The 18,053-nt window shown below is 48.1% G+C and overlaps 1 protein-coding gene across 1 annotated transcript; it reads left to right on the forward strand.

The window, feature by feature from the left end:
* On the forward strand, positions 1 to 17,969 carry LOC310825921 (uncharacterized protein). Its single transcript, XM_083700102.1, has 5 exons — positions 1 to 350; positions 6,692 to 6,893; positions 9,352 to 9,620; positions 10,789 to 10,934; positions 14,889 to 17,969. The coding sequence occupies exons 1-5, from the start codon at positions 239 to 241 to the stop codon at positions 17,205 to 17,207; spliced, it is 3,048 nt and encodes a 1,015-aa protein (XP_083556228.1). The 5' UTR covers positions 1 to 238; the 3' UTR covers positions 17,208 to 17,969.
* The last annotated feature ends 84 nt before the right edge of the window (positions 17,970 to 18,053 follow it).

An 18,053-nucleotide genomic window follows, 5' to 3' on the forward strand; every position in this document is an offset into this window, starting at 1 on the left:
TCCCCCAGAAGTTCTTTGGAGACACTGTAACGCCCAGTGCTCTACTGCCCGCAGAGAGGTTCTGCCTGCTTCCTGAAGACTCTTTCCTTGGAGGTGGTGCTACCTTGTGTCTGGTCCACAGGGGATGGGTGACCTGTTCATCCCACCCCCTTCCTCGGTGGACATGGCCAGGCTCTGTCTCCTAGCAACGCAGAAGGAGAACCCACCGATGTCGACATCTTGCTGCTGAGGCCAAACGATGTGGAACCGCTACCAGGAACCACAGCTCATAAAGGGAGTCCCAGCTGGGCTGCTTCTGGGGGTCGTGGCCTTGCTGAGGTTGTTGGGGACACATGGCTACGATCCAGCGGGTAAGTGGGGCTTGGGGTCTGTGGCTGGGGGTGAGACCTTTATCTCGTAGTCCCTTTGACCAGGCCCACACTAGAGCTCTCACTCAGCCGTGCTCTTTAGGCATCTTCCCACCAAAACACAACCCAGATCTTAATGAAGCCAGATCCACCCATTTTTGAAGCTGGCTGTGATCCATGAGAAGTGAATTGTAGCTGTCTATTATTCAGATTAACTAGGGCAGAAGAGAAAAGCAAAATGATGGTCATCTTCTGGGCTCCTGAGACAAGTCTGGTTAAGGAGGCTGAACATAAGATAGGCTCCTGTTCCACCCATTACAGAGTCCTGATTATTTTGTTTTTTTTTTTAATAATAATTTTTATTAAGGATTTTACATTACAAAAAAATAAAAAAATAAAAAATATCCAACGAAAATTGTTAAAAACAATCAATCTTTCCATCTCCTTATTTTTCATTTACTTGTTTCTCAGACCTCCTCATACCACCCTTTTTTGTATTCCAAATCAAATTATTAATTCAACAATTTCTTTCCCTCTTTTTGTTACCCAGATCTTATTCTTAAATTATTACAATCTTAGATTTTTACCTATATAAACCCATTTTTTCATATTCTTTTAACCCATCACAGCTAGAAACCACTTAGTTCCAATCCAACATTATTCTAAAATTCCTTAATTTTACAATATCTCTGTAAATAATCTTTAAATTTCTTCCAATCTTCCTCCACTGACTCTTCTCCCTGGTCTCAAATCCTGCCGGTCATTTCTGCCAATTCCATATAGTCCATCACCTTCATCTGCCATTCTTCCAAAGTGGGTAGATCTTGTGTCTTCCAATATTTTGAGATAAGTATTCTTGCTGCTGTTGTGACATTCATTAGAGTCCTGATTATTTTGGCCCTGTGTCTGAGGCTTTGGTGCAGGCAGATGTTGAAAGTCAGGGCATCCAACCAGCTCTTCAACATACCTGGTGGAATATTATCACGATGCCTGCCTTAGGGCCTGATTCTCTGTTTGCTGTGAGCTGGGAAACCCAGGATTCAAACGGCCCTCCAGCCTAAAAATTGGTGTTGAAGCAATAATTCATTTCGCACCGTCTCAGTCAGCACTTGGAGCACTTAGTGTTCTGCTAAGTAGGTAGCTGTAGAAATGTCTGTATATATTGGAGAAGTGAAAGCAAACCACTCTCGCTATCACCCTGAGAGTTTGGAGAGATGATTAATATCTGTTAAGGGGCAATACTGAGTATCCGAAATACCTTTCGTCTGATAGAAATTGCCGTAGATTTGCCCCAAGATGGAGAACAGATCTTTTATTAAGACCAACCCCAACTCACAAAGCACCTTCAAGGTCCTTCCCTAGCTAGATGTTGAGGAAACAAAAAATAAATGTGAAAGGGGGGAAAGGATGTTTCTTGCAAAGAGCATGATGGTGGTGCTCTCTGCATTGTTCCCATCCTAAGATGAGGCAGAAGGAATGAAGTTTTTACTAGACTTGAAGGCTCATCCAGACTTCCGCTTGTCCTCTCACTTTCCCTGGCGAAAACTTGCTCTTCACCTCTGAATCGGACCAAACATCAGTTGGATTCTGTGGTTTTCTGTGGATTGACATTTGTTCCAAATCAGCGGTAAAGAGCAAATTTTCCTGGAAAATGTGGTGGGGCAAATTGAAAACCATTCAGACTCATGGCTACAAAGCATGGGGCAAGCAGAAACCATTTCAGAACAATCCTTGCTAGGTCCAAGATAAACAGAAGTGCAGACAAGCCCACACACACTTCCAGGTCCCGATTCCCCTTGGCTTATGTCTGCTATGAAGTAAGTCCCATGGAACGTGGCGGTCCTTCTTACTTGGAGTCAACACATATCATTTCAGGCTACAATTAATTATCTGCTTTTGGGGATGCAAGTGCTAGCATCTGTTTGAATCTGCCTTGATGGGTAAAGTCTCTTGTCAGGTCTCAGTTTGCGGGGGGGGGGGGGGGGGAGGGGAGGCGGCATTCTCAGGACGGCAGTTTAAAGCTCAGGACTACCAGCTAGTCTAGAATTATTATTTTTATACGATACAATATGATACGATACGATAATCTTTATTGTCATTGTTCCAAACAGAACAACGAAATTGGGGGGGGGGGGGAATCTACATAAGACATTCAAAACCAACAAGCCTGCTATCCCAGCTATCTCAACCTGATTAGCCCCCTAAAAACTCTGATACCCCATTTTTAAATACAGTATACTCACATAGAGATTCCTTACACTGCGTTTAAAACCAAAATCACATTTGGGTAGAAACTGTTTCTCAGGCAGCTAGTGCTGGTTTTGATAACCCTGTACCTTCTTCCAGAAGGCAGAAGCTGAAAGAGATCATTTCCGGGGTGCTCACTATCCTGCACTATCTCTGCAGCTTTCTTGTGACACCTGGAAGCATAGATTTGATCCAAGGTGGAAAGAGGGCACCCAGTTATTCTCTCCGCAGTCTTTACAACCCTGGACAGTGTTGTTTTCCCCCTGACCGTGCAGCTCTCCCAAACCACACACACAGACCATAGAAACACAGGCTGCTGCCTTAGAGCTCATCCACACTTGTCCCATGATTTTTAGGCATGGGTCCATAGTTTTTCTCTTGCGCTGTCTCTTTCCCCAGGAAAACCGGCGGCTTACTGCTGAATCAGGAAAAAAAAATGCTAATTGGGTTTACTGAGGATGGAAATTTGCTCTGATTCAGTGGTAGACAGCGGATTTTCCCAGGGGAAGTGGCGGGACGGAAGAAAAACCTCTCAGAGCCCTAGAAAACATGAGCCAGACGGAAAAGATCATGGGACAAATGGAAGACGATCACTTAGGCTGAGACAGCTGCTCCATTTGTTTCAGGTGTATCTTCATGGCTTCAAACGGGGGTCTTGCCAGCCCTACCTGGGCATTCTAGAGACCAGGGGTGTTGGAAGGGGAGCGGTGGGGGCGGTCCGCCCCGGGTGCCCTCACTGAGGGGGGTGACATTCAACATGCCTCCTGCCCGCGACTCCCAAGCCTATCCCGAGCCTTCGGGATAAGGGGGGGAGCTGCGCCACTTTGCCAGTGGCATTTCCCCCTTCCCCCTTCGTTTTGACAGCTTGGGGGAGGCTTGGGAGTTGTGGGCAGTGCACCGAATGTCCGCCATGGACGGCTCTCTCCACCCCTGGCTGCAGGGTGCGTGTGCCACTCCGGGCACCCGAGCAGCTATCCCACACCTGGGAGGGCACCCTCCATGCCACGCCCCCCTCGGGAGCACGCCCACCCTGGGCAGAGTGGGTATATGGTCCACCGCTGCTAGAGACTCAACCTAGACCTTGCAAAGTATGAACCTCACCACAGAACTATATCTTTGAAACTTTGACCTTTAAGGTTTGCAGCTGTATTATTTTAAAAGGCCACTTAGAAGCCACAGCAGACATCGTTCTGAAAGAGGAAACATTTGCAGAAGAGTTTCCCCAACCTCTGTTCCCACAAAAAAATTCCAGGGGGAAACAAAAAACAGCAACAACCAAAATGAAAACACGTACACACACACACACACACACACACACACACACACACACACCTTCTCCTTTCCCAATTGCCCTTCAAGGTCAATTCTGTAATTCTGCAGCTTGACTGCCAAGTTCTTGTCAGGAGTTCAGCCTACACTTGAGTAGGACCCTGGCACAGACACTTGCCCGACTGGCATGTTCTCTCCCTCCTGGTCGATCGTTCGGGAGCTTCAAAAGCTTTCTCCAGCCCGAACATCACAGTGACCAATGCCAAGACATCAGCACACTTAGGGATACGCAGAGTCTTTGCAGCTTGCGTAATGGACCTCAGCAACTCAGCATTTTGGCTAATCTACTTTATTTACATATAAACACACACGGAGCACTGCAACATGGCTCCCTCTCTCTCTAGCATCAGACAGCAAAGAGAAAGAACAAAGGACAATGGTCCCACTTCACGGAACACAGTAACACAAACATCCTGTCTCCATCACTTCCCACTTTGTGGAGTCAAAACATACACCGTCATGTGATAAACAAAAATCCCATGACTGCAATCATAGATCAGGAATCCTAACAGTTCCATCCTTCAGCCTTGCTCAGATATTGGATTGCCTTTTAAAAGTTGGCAGGCCCGTGACATCATAGAGCCTCACCCTATGATACATACGTAAGTGTCCTCTCTCCCAGTGCTTCCTCCCCTCTGGAGATACTGAAGGGCTCGCAGTACCAGCACCATTTTCCCTAGAAGTAAAGAACTGCACTATCCTATGAAGCTCAGGCTTTCTGATGCCAGAATGTCCCCCTTTGTGGGATATTCAAGCTGCCCTTGCACAAGCTGGCCACACGATGGCACCACTGACTGCCAAAAACAGGAGCTGAGACCTCAGAATCAAACTTCTTTGCATATTGAGAAGTTTCTTTTCTTTTCTTTTAAAATCACCTTTATTACCGGTATATATCAGTTTACATCAGTTTACATACAGCTTAGACAATACATACAATACACACCACTACATAGACACACCATAGACACTAACTTCCGATTTTTCTTGTTGTGCTATTTTACACTTTGTTTATCTATACACATTTCATTATTATTATTTTACTTTCCCATTTTTTATCAGGGAAATTTTTGCTGTGTACTTTCTCTATATTTAAAGATTCGTTCTATGTCTGTCAGGAGGTTAACATTGTCACAGTAATTTTAAAGAAATTATTTAAATATTACCCAATTATCCAGCCCAGCTCGTCTGGGTGCAAGTCCCCCACGGGTCCATGCGGTCAGTAAAAGAAGGAAACTCCAGCCAAATAATCTGGAGCAAAACAGTGGTCCGTAGACTATGATCTTTATTGTTGCGCAACAGGTCCCCACAGGAGTAAGAACCCTGAGCATGGGGTGACCTTCTCTTTTAAAACTTCCCTCTTTCCCCCAAATACACTTTGAGCAGCATCATATACATCATCACAAATGGGGAGGGGTATACAAGGGTGGTGCTGTGGTCTAAAGCACTGAGCCTAGGGCTTGCCGATCAGAAGGTTGGCGGTTCGAATCCCCGCAACAGGGTGAGCTCCCATTGCTCGGTCCCTGCTCCTGCCAACCTAGCAGTTCGAAAGCACGTCAAAGTGCAAGTAGATAAATAAGTACCGCTCCGGCGGGAGGGTAAACGGCGTTTCCGTGCGCTGCTCTGGTTCGCCAGAAGCGGCTTAGTCCTGCTGGCCACATGACCCGGAAGCTGTACACCAGCTCCCTCGGCCAATAAAGCGAGATGAGCGCCGCAACCCCAGAGTCGGCCATGACTGGACCTAATGGTCAGGGGTCCCTTTACCCTTTACCTTATACAAGGGTTACATAAGTTCAACATTAGGTCCCTTTATCAGACACTTTCCCCAATACCTCTTAACTCCCCATCACCAGAAGAACAATAAATCTCTTTTTTAAAAAAAATATTTTTATTAATTTTAAGAAACACAGAAAAAAGAATAAAGGATAGTTATAAGAAAATAGAATAGAAGAATAACAAATTTCCATGAAGAACAATAAATCTCTTGACATCTCCTTTCACACAAGGCTTGTCTGGAGATGGGCTTTCAGAACACCTGACTTGCTCAACTGCCTCTGCGGATGTCTATTTTTGCCCCCTTGGTCACACCCTGGGTGGGGGGCCATGTCTGTGCTGTCACACTTGGGGAATTATGGTGGGATGCCCTGTTCCTGCTGCCTACATGACTTCCTGCTTCTTGGTTCATGGAGGAAGGTGGAGCCCAAATTCCCCTTTCTTTAAGGGTTAAAATGGCCTTGGAATGAGGAGAGTCGGTTGAAGTATGGATTTTCTACCAACTTATAAAGCTAGGTATCTTCCCTGAGCTGTCAGGTCAAAAGGATACATTCAGGCATAATATTTGTAGCATTGTAACAACTTTAAAGATTCCCCCCCCCCCCGTCATTTCCGTAACACACTGGAGATGTGTGGGTCCAGATGTGGGGTGGAGAGGATCTTTGGCCCTGGAGATGTTGCTGAACATGAGCTCTGGCCATGCTCTCTGGGGCTGATGCAAAGGGAAGTATAGCTGGTGCAAGTATGGCTTAATTTGTGGCCAAAATTTGCTGCTGGGATTTCTTGAGCCCCAGCAGCTTAACTTCTTGAATGAAGCTCCCCACACCCATATTTCTTGATGCCAGGCTGGAGCAAAGTTCCCTGGCAAGTTTGGCCCTGTCAGCTGCAGAGCCTTTCGTCCTCTGGTGCTTTCTTGAAGAAGTCGGTTAGGTGTTTGCTGCGCATTCCTGAAGTCCTGCCTCCCTGAGCCGCTTTCAATGTTCTTTCCTTCCCATCAGACTGCGGGAAACGACCCCTGGCCCCCATCCACGGCGGCAGCATGAGAATTGTGGGTGGTGTTGACGCCCTGGCTGGAGAGTGGCCCTGGCTTGTCAGCGTCCAGATCCCCTCTTCCAAGGGAACGCGGCACTCGTGCGGCGGATCCGTCCTTTCCACGCGCTGGGTCCTCACAGCAGCTCACTGCTTCAAGACTAAGAGAAGGCAAGTACGAAAGATGGCAGGAAAATGGACATCTCTGGCCTGCTGAGGACAGGCAGAATGTCCCCGAGGTGGGAAGGCAAGGCAAGATTTCTGCCACAGGCTGAAGATGTGTGGTGCCTCTGAGCATGTGCAGATAATACTAATAATAATAATAATAATAATAATAATAATAATAATAATAATAATAATTTATTATTTATACCCCGCCCATCTGGCTGGGTCTCCCCAGTCACTCTGGGCGGCTTCCATAAAAACCAAAGATACAGTAAAATATCACACATTAAAAACTTCCCTGAACAGGGCTGCCTTAAGATGTCTTCTGAATGTCAGGTAGTTGTTTATCACTTTGACATCTGCTGGAAGGGCGTTCCACAGGGTGGGCCCCACTACCGAGAAGGCCCTCTGCCTGGTTCCCTGTAGCTTTGCTTCTCGCAATGAAGGAACCGCCAGAAGGCCCTCGGCACTGGACCTCAGCGTCCGGGCAGAATGATGGGGGTGGAGACGCTCCTTCAGGTATACTGGACCGAGGCCGTTTAGGGCTTTCAAGGTCAGCACCAACACTTTGAATTGTGCTCGGAAACATACTGGGAGCCAATGTAGGTCTTTCAAGACCGGTGTTATATGGTTGCCTTTGTCTGTCCACAAGAACCTCTCCAACATGTCAGAATATGTGGGGATGTTCAGGGTGGCAGGAGAGGATATATTGTTTATTAATATCCTCCCTAACTTACACTTGCAAGTTCCTTTACTTAGCAGAGTCCATTCCCCTTTACACAGCAGAAAATTAGTTGCAAACTCGTGTGAGTTTCTTAAGACAATACACAATTCCATCTGGCTTGTCCAGATTGAAATGTGTCCTAATATTTTCCTGGTAAGACCCCTTGAATCCCTCCTAATTGAATAAAGGCACCACAGTCTGATTCATAAGCAGTGAAAAGAAAGTTTATTCACGACCAGGCAGAGCACAGTGTGATCCCTGAAGGCAGGCTTAAGGCTTCAAGTTACAAACATGTACAAACATGTTAGTGGTGTGAAGTAGGGGGAGGAGAGAGAGGTAGGAACATATTGTTTAAAAAGGTGTAGTCATAGGTATATCAATGTATTCAAATCTGAATTGTCATATTGTGTTGTTATTGTTATTATGGTTTTTGTTGTATGTGTCGTTTGCGGTTGTTGTGTATCGAAAAAATTATTAATTTTTTTTTTTAAAAAAAATGTACAAACAGGATTACCCATAAGGGAGATGACCTGGGCAACTGCTTGGCTGGCAAGCAGGATGAAAGGAAGATGGAAAAGAGAGTGGCAGCATGCCTTGTCCTTTTACCAGGTCTGGAAAGGTCACGCCCACCCACTAGTCACATGCAAGGAAGGATGCTCCAGGCCAGGAGGAACAGGAAGTTTCAACTGGCTGGACCAAACATCCCCTTGTATGTCCACTCTAGCAAAACAAGGAATGTTGTACTTGACTGCTCCCAGTGGATTACATCCCACAGAAGAGTGGGCAGAGATTCTAGGCAGACTCAGCTGCTTGCTAGAAACTGGACACCAGTGGGGGGCTGTCTGCTTCCTCCTGTCCTTTCGCCATGTCTCAGAAACTTTACGTTGCCTCATCTGCACACTAGGTGTTTCTCTGCAGTGGGTCACCCCTTCCCTGCTGCAGAAGCTGTTTGTGCAATGGCTGGTTCTGATACCTGGCTGATTCTCAGGGGTGGGGCGTTCAGAGGGACAAGAGCAGCAGCTATTCTGATACATGTACTTTGTGATTTAAATGACCATCCAGAATGCTGGCAAGCCATTTTGGACTAACTGTAAAAGTATACAGGCACATTAACATGGATCTATAGGTAACTTCAGCCCAGTGCAGTGTCCCAGCAAAATGTGTGCATCAGTCAGTTCTAGTATTTGCTCGGTGCCAGCAACCAACAAAGCCACAATACTGGTATGTTAATATCTGCATGAAGCTGGAATTGGTGTAAATAGTCCAGCTGTGCCTCATAACTTAATAATTTCTTATTTATACCCCACCCATCTGTTTCCCCAGCCACTCTGGGCGACTCCCAATCGAGTATTAAAAACAATACAGCATTAAATATTAAAAACTTTCCTAAACAGGGCTTCCTTCAGATGTCTTTTAAAGATAGGATAGCTGCTTATTTCCTTCACATCTGAAGGGAGGGTGTTCCACAGGGCAAGCACCACCACCGAGAAGGCCCTCTGCCTGGTTCCCTGTAACCTCACTTCTCGCAGCGAGGGAACCGTCAGAAGGCCCTCGGCGCTGGACCTCAGTGTCCAGGCTGGATGGTGGGGGTGAAGACGTTCCTTCAGGTATCCATGTTTATCAGTATTAGAGTGTCCAGGAATTATTATTTCCCCTGTTTTTGCAGCAGTAGCCAGGGAGAACTCGGTTTAAAAGAACTCCAGAGGGCCTTTTGCTAACCATGTTCTGTTTTACCTGCAGCTCACTGAATCGCTGGAGGATTGTGGTGGGTGCCACGGACCTTTCCAAGTTGCCAGACGATGTGCAAATCCGCTCGGTGCACAAAGTCCTCCTCCACCAGGATTACAACCCGCGCACGGAGGCCAACGACATTGCACTGATAAAGCTCGAGAAACCTGTGACATTTAGCGACTACGTTCAGCCAGCCTGCCTGCCTCCTGTCACCATGGGCTCTGATACCAGCTTCTCAGACTGCCACATCAGTGGTTGGGGCACCACCTCCCAGAACAGTGAGAGACTGGGAGCAGAGGGAGGCAGGGACTGGGGGCAGCTCAAGTAGGGGTGGAAACGCAGCTGTGTAGATAACACACAGGGCAGGGGGAGATAGAGGTGCTGCTGTGGATGGCTGGTACCCCAGTCCCCACAAACTTCAGATCTGGGAGAACAGGAATTAATGAAGGCTTATTTCAGGTCAGATGGAAATCTGGCTGCTTCCCCTCCATACAAAGTTTTTTTTCGGGTGCTTCCTTCTCTGGAAGTGGAAAATAGATCCAGCTTACATGTGGGTAATTAATACTAAAAAAAACTGGCCAGGTGCCTAGATTCAAAACATGAGGTTTTGCACACTCTCCCACAGGAGAGAGCCTCCAGCAGAGCTTACAACACTCTCAGAGTTAACCCCCAGAATAGCGTAGAAATTGGGATATTTTGCCCACTTTCTTCACCCCTCTTGCAATGAACAGGCAACACCCTGTTAAGTAAGTTTAAAAATTTTACTTACTAAATTGAAAGGTCTGGTTCATGCATTATTCCATGCAGCAGCAAGGAGAACACAGGCAGAATTGTCTTGGGTGTAAAATACAGATTATAGTTTCAAGCATGTGGTCTGTACTTTGGAACAAGTTCAGATATGTCCATCCTGGTCAGTTACATGACTAGCGGAGAGTGAGCAAAAGAAAGAGAAGCAGCTTCGCTTCCCCCCCTCACGGAGGTAAGGGGGAGTGGCCTAGCTGGTCTTAACCCCTTCATGCACTAACTAGCACTCAGGCATGTTTAACTGCAACTCCCACACCTTCCTCCTTCCATTTTGCTCACAGGAGCTTTAAAAATACCCTAAGGTGCTGAAATGCTTTGGGTAGCACACAAAATGAGGGTGGGTGGGTGTAACTTCTTTTGGTTTCTTCCTCTGCCAAGCTACATTTTACAGTGAATGCATGTTTTCATTTGTGTGTGTGTGATCCTGAACTTGCGACTTTAAAAACAGCAACTACTGCACACAGATACAAATACCTATTTAATGTAACGTGTAGTTTTGCTCTGTGTCAAGCTGTATATTACAGCAGGGAAATTGTGTGTGTGTGTGTGTGTGTGGGTGGCTAGGGAAGGGAAGGGAAGAGCTGTGGATTGCAGTGCTTGGAGAAAACAGAAACCAACCTAATCTGCTGGCTTTCCTGACAGGTGTGAAGACATCAGACATCCTTCAGGAGGCGAGAATCAACATTCTGGACACGAAGAAATGCAACAGCAGCCAGTGGTACAATGGGGCCATGAGTCCTCACACCATATGTGCAGGATATGAGGAAGGGGGCATCGACAGCTGCCAGGTAAGGAATCCCACTGTCGTTTATTCACACTGGCACCGGCTCTCCAGCATTGCTGGCAGAGATAGGTCTTCCTTAGCACAGATGCTTGAGATCCCTCTAACTGTCAGATTGCAGAGGAAGCGACCCACGAGGCAGGTTGCCTGGGATGGACAAGACAAGGAAAACTCCTTACCATCTGCTTTTATTCAATATCCACAGAGAGAGGCTTGGGAATGTGGCGTCTCAGAATAATGGCGTTGCTCCGAGTGAGTCTCCACACCCTCCGTCTTTCCCACTTCCTCATGAGTCATAGCTACGGGTGTTGGAAAGGGCCTTTAACCTTTGAGCTCTTTGCTCTCCTACTTTCAAGGCCCGCCATGTCTTGGGAGAGGGAGGGTCTGGAATGCTTTCTAAAGACACTGAGTCCATCAGCTGTCTCTCCCCTGTGCTTCTTCTCTCCTCCTCCTCTCATTATTTCCCCCTCATCTGCCTCTGAGTTGTGACCTCCCTCAAACCCCTGTTGTAATTCTGAATTGTCTCCTTCTTCTCTGGAAGGGTCAGGCTGGGGGAGAGGTCTCCACCATTCCTCCTCTGCCCAGTCCCTGACATTAACTGAAGCTGCCTGGGGTTGAACCTTTGATGAGCAAAGCATATGCTCCGTCGCTGAGCTAAAGAACGCCTTTTGCTTTGGGCAACTGGGGCAGTGCCTGTTGGGATGCGTCTGGGGAGATGGGGGCATTTGGCAGGCCCCCAGCTGGCTCCAGCCCTTCGGCCGGCAGCCGGGCGAACTCCGGATCTCAGAACAGCATCAAAAACTGCAACTCAAGCCTCAGAGACCTTTAGAGACTGAGCGCGCAAGCCAGCAGAGATAAGAACTCTTTGCAACGGAAGTAGCAGACAGAGGCATATGTAAGCATATTTACAGCATTTTATTCAGCAGCATGACAAAGCAAAAACATGTCTGCTCCCCTTCGTGTCCAAGCAAAAAGCATAGGCAAAAGCTATATACAATGGAAGTTCCCAGCAGACTGTACTGGAAGTAAACAGACATGTGACATACAACAACTCCACATGCCTGTTCTGTCCCATTAAACTTTAATTAGTTTAATGCTAAGTAAATGTCCAGTGCGCTTCCATCGTCACAAGTCCCATTACAGCAGAGCATTTCGTGCAGCGGTTTAAGAAGGGCAGGAGAGGCAGTATCTTTTTAAAGAGGAATCTTGGAGCAAGCGGTTTGGAACTCAAAGAAAAGGTTTATTTACAAAAGAAAAAAAACCCTGGCGACGAACCACACATATCAGCAAACACGCCCAAAAGAAGGGACAAACACACGGGTGACTGGCTATTTATACAAACTCACATTCCTGGAAGCTTAATGACTTCCAGCTGCTCAGTGATTAGAGCGTCTTGCTACCTCTTAACCCTTTGGTAGCAACATGTTCTAAAGGTGGAATGGGACTATATCCTAGCAGTGCCCTCTCCCACACACAGTGGACACCCTTTGAACCTAAAACTTGAGACCACTCTTCCTCACCTCTTCCCCTCCACCAAGGGTGGGGAACCTCGGGCCCTCTAGACATTGCTGAGCTACAATGCCCATCAGCCCCAGCAAGAATGGCCAGTGGCCATGGCTGATGCAAGTTGCAATTCGTTAGCAGCTGGAGAGCCACAGGTTTGTCACTCCTGCCTCACACTCTAATAATACCTTACTCTCTGCTTTCTGCCTGCCTTGCTGCATGGAGTCTGCATTACTGTGGCCTGCTTTCCCTCATCTCACTTCTGTATTTGGGCTCATCCATACTTCTGCTTGTCTCATGTCCAGAAAGCATGGGTCAGAGTGGTTTGCCGCTCAATCTGTGTTGGCGTCATGTGAACAATGGGTGAAACTGCACAGTGCTTGGACTCATGTCTTGAGTTAGCACATCTTCCCATGTCTGGATGTTCAGAGATAAGGGTGCCAGGTGTACTGGGTTACCAAAGCAACACCCGCAAGGTTGAATGTATGACTTGCCGATTCTTCCACCCTCCCATTGGTCCAGGAATGTAGACCAATGAGCATAATAGGGCATTGTTTTCATTATGTTCCTGTCCTGTTGCACGTTCGTGTCTTGTCCTGTTTGCCATCAGGGTCTGATTCTGAATCTGCGAGAGTCGGGGGAAAGGCTGTGGGCTTTACACAGCAGCATAATCTACCATGGGGATAATGTTAGCAGATCTGTCTGTACATATGTATGCTTACTTCAGAGACCAGATGAATTGAATCTAGTATTATTTAGCTTTGTCTGGCATCTGGAGATAATAAACAATTGATATGAACTATGTGGAAGAGGAGTTTTCCCCTTAACTGGGGACTCTGGGAAAAAAACTGTTCTGCTGGGAGCGGGAGATCTCTGAAGACTCTACTGGGGCTTCGCATGCATAGCTGAGGTCGAGGTGTGGTGAGCTGCCAATTGACTTCTGCATGTCACCAGCAACCTGTGCTTTCTAGACACAGGTCTAGAGCAGTTTTCCTTTTGCCCCAGGGAAAACCGGCTCTTTAGTGACAGATTGGAACCAATGGCAATGGGGGAATGCCTGAAATGCTGTTTGCTCCAACTGAGCACTAAAGAGCATTTTTTCTGAGGCTGAAGGAGGGAAGCAGCAGGACAAGAGAAAGCACGAATAAGCCCAGGGTTAATCTCACCCCCTCTCCAAGACCATGTCAGGATGTTGTCGGTGGGTCTCATCTGTTGCCCAGGAAACTATAAAGTCAAGGGAAGGTTTCTTACTGTCCTTTTTTATTCAATATTTACAGAGAGAGGATGTAGAACCCAGCCTCTTGGATAATGGCATTGTCCTGAGTGAATCTACATTCACCCCCAGGTCTCTCCCACTTCCTCATTCGTCACTTCTACGGGTGCTGTTATGTGTCCTCTGTCTTTGAGCTCTTTGATCTCCTACTTTGAAGGCTTGCAGGTTCTGGGAGATGGAGGGTCTGGGAAGCTTTCTGATGATACCATGTCAGCTAGCTGCTGCTCCGCTTCTGCCTCCTCCTCCTCCTCTCCCATTATTTCCTAACTTTCCCCCTCATCTGCTTCTGAGCTGTGACCTCCCTCAAAGCCTGTTGTAAATCTAAACAGACTTCCTCTTCCCCCTTCCTGGAAGGGTCAGGCTGGGGATGTAGTCTCCACCATTCTTCCTCTGCCCAGTCCCCAACAGACCTCCTCACCCAAGTTAATCAAACTAAGGGATTGGTTGAGAAAACACTGTAGCCCTGTAGTCATTGGTACTCCAAAAGTGAATTTGTGCCTCGTACCATTGAATTTCAGATGGGGAACAGATTTTCTGAAAATACAATTCAGACTTTTTCTCCCAAACCATAAATCTCACGGCAGCATATGCAAAAATAGGGAAATCAATACAGTTTTAAAACAATTACAAAAAAAAGCTCAGAACTAATCAATTCTGATAATCATTTTTACGAACAAATGCATTTAGAGAGCGTCTGCTCTATTATGACAAATGTCAGCTCTTTCCCTGAAGGTACGTTCTAAGGAACTTCACACTCACCTTGGAAACAGACGCGGCAACTTCATTATGTAGTGATAGTGCCATGTATTTAAAGCCCATTTAAAGTTTGGCTTGCCCCACAGAATCCTGGGAAATGCAGTTTGCTGGAAATTGTAATTCTGTGAAAGATAAGTTATGGTTCCCGGGATTGTTGAGGGAAGCCATGTGCTTTAAATGAATAGTGTGAATGTGTTCCTGCTAACACAGTCAGAAGCACAAGACAGATGGGCATTTCTTGGCAAGCAATGATGAGATGAATGGCAGGGGGTGAGTCTGTGATGTCATGTAGCAGCTAAGAAGGTTCATGTGGTCTTTGGTCCTGGTGGCTGGACGGGTTTAGTCTTGCACCTACACCATAAGTGTGAGGGGACCTTGCTTTGCTTTCCTGAAAGACTACTTAAGTTCCTTCCTTCCTTCTCTCTGCAGGGTGACAGTGGGGGCCCCCTGATGTGCAAGACAAACCAAGATTCCCCGTATTACGTGATTGGCATCACCAGCTGGGGAAAGGGCTGTGCCCAGGCAAACAACCCAGGAATCTATACCTTTACCAAAGACTTCCTTGAATGGATCTTGGGGGAGATGGTGGAAGCCAAAGGACAGAAGCCCAAGAAGAAGAAGAAGAGAAAGTCACCTGGTGGAATAACGCTCCTGCCTAACAGAAAGGACATCTTGATGACACAAGAGCCAGCAACCAACCCAAAGGTGGCCACTGGTCCTCTGTCCACAAGTGCTCCTTCAGCAGCACCTGAAACCCCCACAGAGGTGCTCACAGTCCCTCTGCCCACAGATGCCCCAGAAACCTCCTCACAGGCGCTCACAGTTCCTCTGCCCACAAATGCCTCTGAAACTTCCTCACAGGTGCTCACGGTCCCTCTACCCACAGATGCCTCCAAAAAGTCCCCACAGGCGCTCACAGTCCCGCCGCCCACAAATGCCTCTGAAACTTCCTCACAGGTGCTCACGGTCCCTCTACCCACAGATGCCTCCAAAAAGTCCCCACAGGCGCTCACAGCCCCTCCACCCACAAATGCCTCTGAAACTTCCTCACAGGTGCTCACGGTCCCTCTGCCCACAGATGCCTCCAAAAAGACCCCAGAGGTGCTCACGGTCCCTCTGCCCACAGATGCCTCCAAAAAGACCCCACAGGTGCTCACGGTCCCTCTGCCCACAGCTGCTTCTCCAAAAGCCCATGGTGCTCACGCAACGCATCCCACCAAACGCCGTCCTCGAAGGCCCAAGGCAACTTTGAGGTCCCCCCACAAAGATCCAGAGCCAACCATCCTTGTGGAGCCCCCTTTCATACCCCCAATAATTACACCTCCCCCTATTGAAGCCCCATATGTCCCTTCAGAACGAACGGTCACCCTGGAAGCACCCTATTTCCCCCAAGAAACAGCACCCAAACCTCTAGCTCCTCCACGTATTCCTAAAGAAATACAGCCCACTGCTCTAGAGGCCCCCTACATCCCCCCTGACGTGACTGCATCTCTGGAGCCCCCCTATATTCCTCTGGGGGAGCCTTACACTGCCCCAGAGCCTCCATTTCTTCCCCCACCACCCAAATACATCTCTCCAAAACAAGACAGTGTCTCATCCAATTCCTCAGAGTCCCCGTATGTCCCACAAGACAGACCATTCGCTCTGGATCCCCCATATATTCCTCCAGAGACATCAGTCACTCTGGAGCCTCCATACATCCCCCAAGAAACACCCCCAGGGGCAACTGCCATTCTGGATCGCCCATACACTCCGCCAGAGAACCCAGTCACTCTAGAACCCCCATTCATCCCCCCAGAGAACCCAGTCATTTTACAGGCTCCATACATGCCTCAAGACAAACCGGTCACTCTGGAGCCTCCATACACCCTGTCAGAGACACCGGTCACTCTAGAACCCCCATACACTCCTCCAGAGACGCTGGTCACCCTGCAACCCCCATACACTCCTTCAGAGACATCAATCACTCTAGAAGCCCCATACACTCCTTCAGAGACATCAGTCACCCTACAACCACCATACACTCCTCCAGAGACATCAGTCACCCTAGAACCGCCATACACTCCTCCAGAGACACCTGCCACTCTGGAACCTCCATACACCCCACCAGAGGCACTTGTCACTCTAGAACCCCCATACACCCCACCAGAGACACCTGCCACTCTGGAACCTCCATACACCCCACCAGAGGCACTTGTCACTCTAGAACCCCCATACACCCCGCCAGAGACACCTGCCACTCTAGAACCCCCATACACCCCACCAGAGACACCTGCCACTCTGGAACCTCCATACACCCCACCAGAGGCACTTGTCACTCTAGAACCCCCATACACCCCGCCAGAGACACCTGTTGCCCTAGAACCCCCATACACCCCTCCAGAGCCACCTCTCACACTGGAGCCTCCATATATTCCTCCAGAACCACCTGCCACCCTAGAACCCCCATATATCCCCCCAGAGACACCTCTCACTCTGGAGCCTCCATACAATCTCCCAGAGACACCTGTCACCCTGGAAGCCCCCTACACTCCCCCTGAGATCCCGTATACTGATCCATACCCTCCATACATCCCTCCAGAGGCCCAAAATATCCCAGAAGGTTCAGCTGAGAACCCGGAGGCACCATATAGCAGCATTCAAGTGGCTGCTGACCCTCCCAGGTCTTACAAGCGTTCTCCAGCATTCTATGCTATTCGCATTCCCCGAGCTGCTCCTCCAGGCCGACGCTGGCAACCTTCTAAATAAGAGAGTCCACACATGGGGTGCATCCTGCCTACAGCTCTTCGTCCGTCTGACCATCAGGCTGTCCTCAACTAGCCAGTTCTTCAAAAGGCCACGCAGCAGTAAGTGCCATCCCTCTCCCAAATACCGTAATTTGCACTTCGATACCATGACCTCCATCCTCACATGCCAGGGCCCAAAGCTCCCTTGGATTTCCAAGATTACCAAAGAGAAGGGATGCGATTAAAGCAGTTGATCGCCAGTCCGTAGCAGATAGCGGGACTTATATTCAGGACTGTCAGGAAGGAGCTCTCAGTGGGAACATATGGACTTACGGCGGAGCAACGGGATGGCACACAGGGTGCAAAACCTGCCCTGCTTTATGTCACTGGTGGCCTTGGAACTACGAGGTGGTTAATTCAAAGTAAAAGAGGAGGAGATGCGTGAGGGAACATCCACATCACTGAGAATCCACGCACAGATCTGCCACGTGGGCTCACCCTCTGCTGCAGCCGCAGGAATGCCTTAATTCCAGAGGGGAAGCAGTCGGAGCATGCTTGCTTGGAAACACGCAGGTCTGGCATGTGCCTGAGAACCTGATTTCGGGTCCTGCCAGTGCCCTCCCTCACCCTCAGGAACTACGGGCAACTGGAGGAAATCTGGCGGTGTAGGAATTCTGCCTCTTCTATTCCCACTGGAGGACAGAAAGCTATTGCTCCAGTGACTCTGGTTCAGAACATGGTTCAGAACAAAAATTGATTATAAAAAGAGGGAGGGGAAATTAAATTGGCCTGCGCTTATTTATTTTTAATTGCAAATATTAAGGTTGAAATCATATAGACCTTTCGTTAAGCTCAGTTGACTGTTGTC

This window comes from Podarcis gaigeae (assembly GCF_964106915.1).
Source record: "Podarcis gaigeae genome assembly, chromosome: 10".
Taxonomy (NCBI): Eukaryota; Metazoa; Chordata; class Lepidosauria; order Squamata; family Lacertidae; genus Podarcis; species Podarcis gaigeae.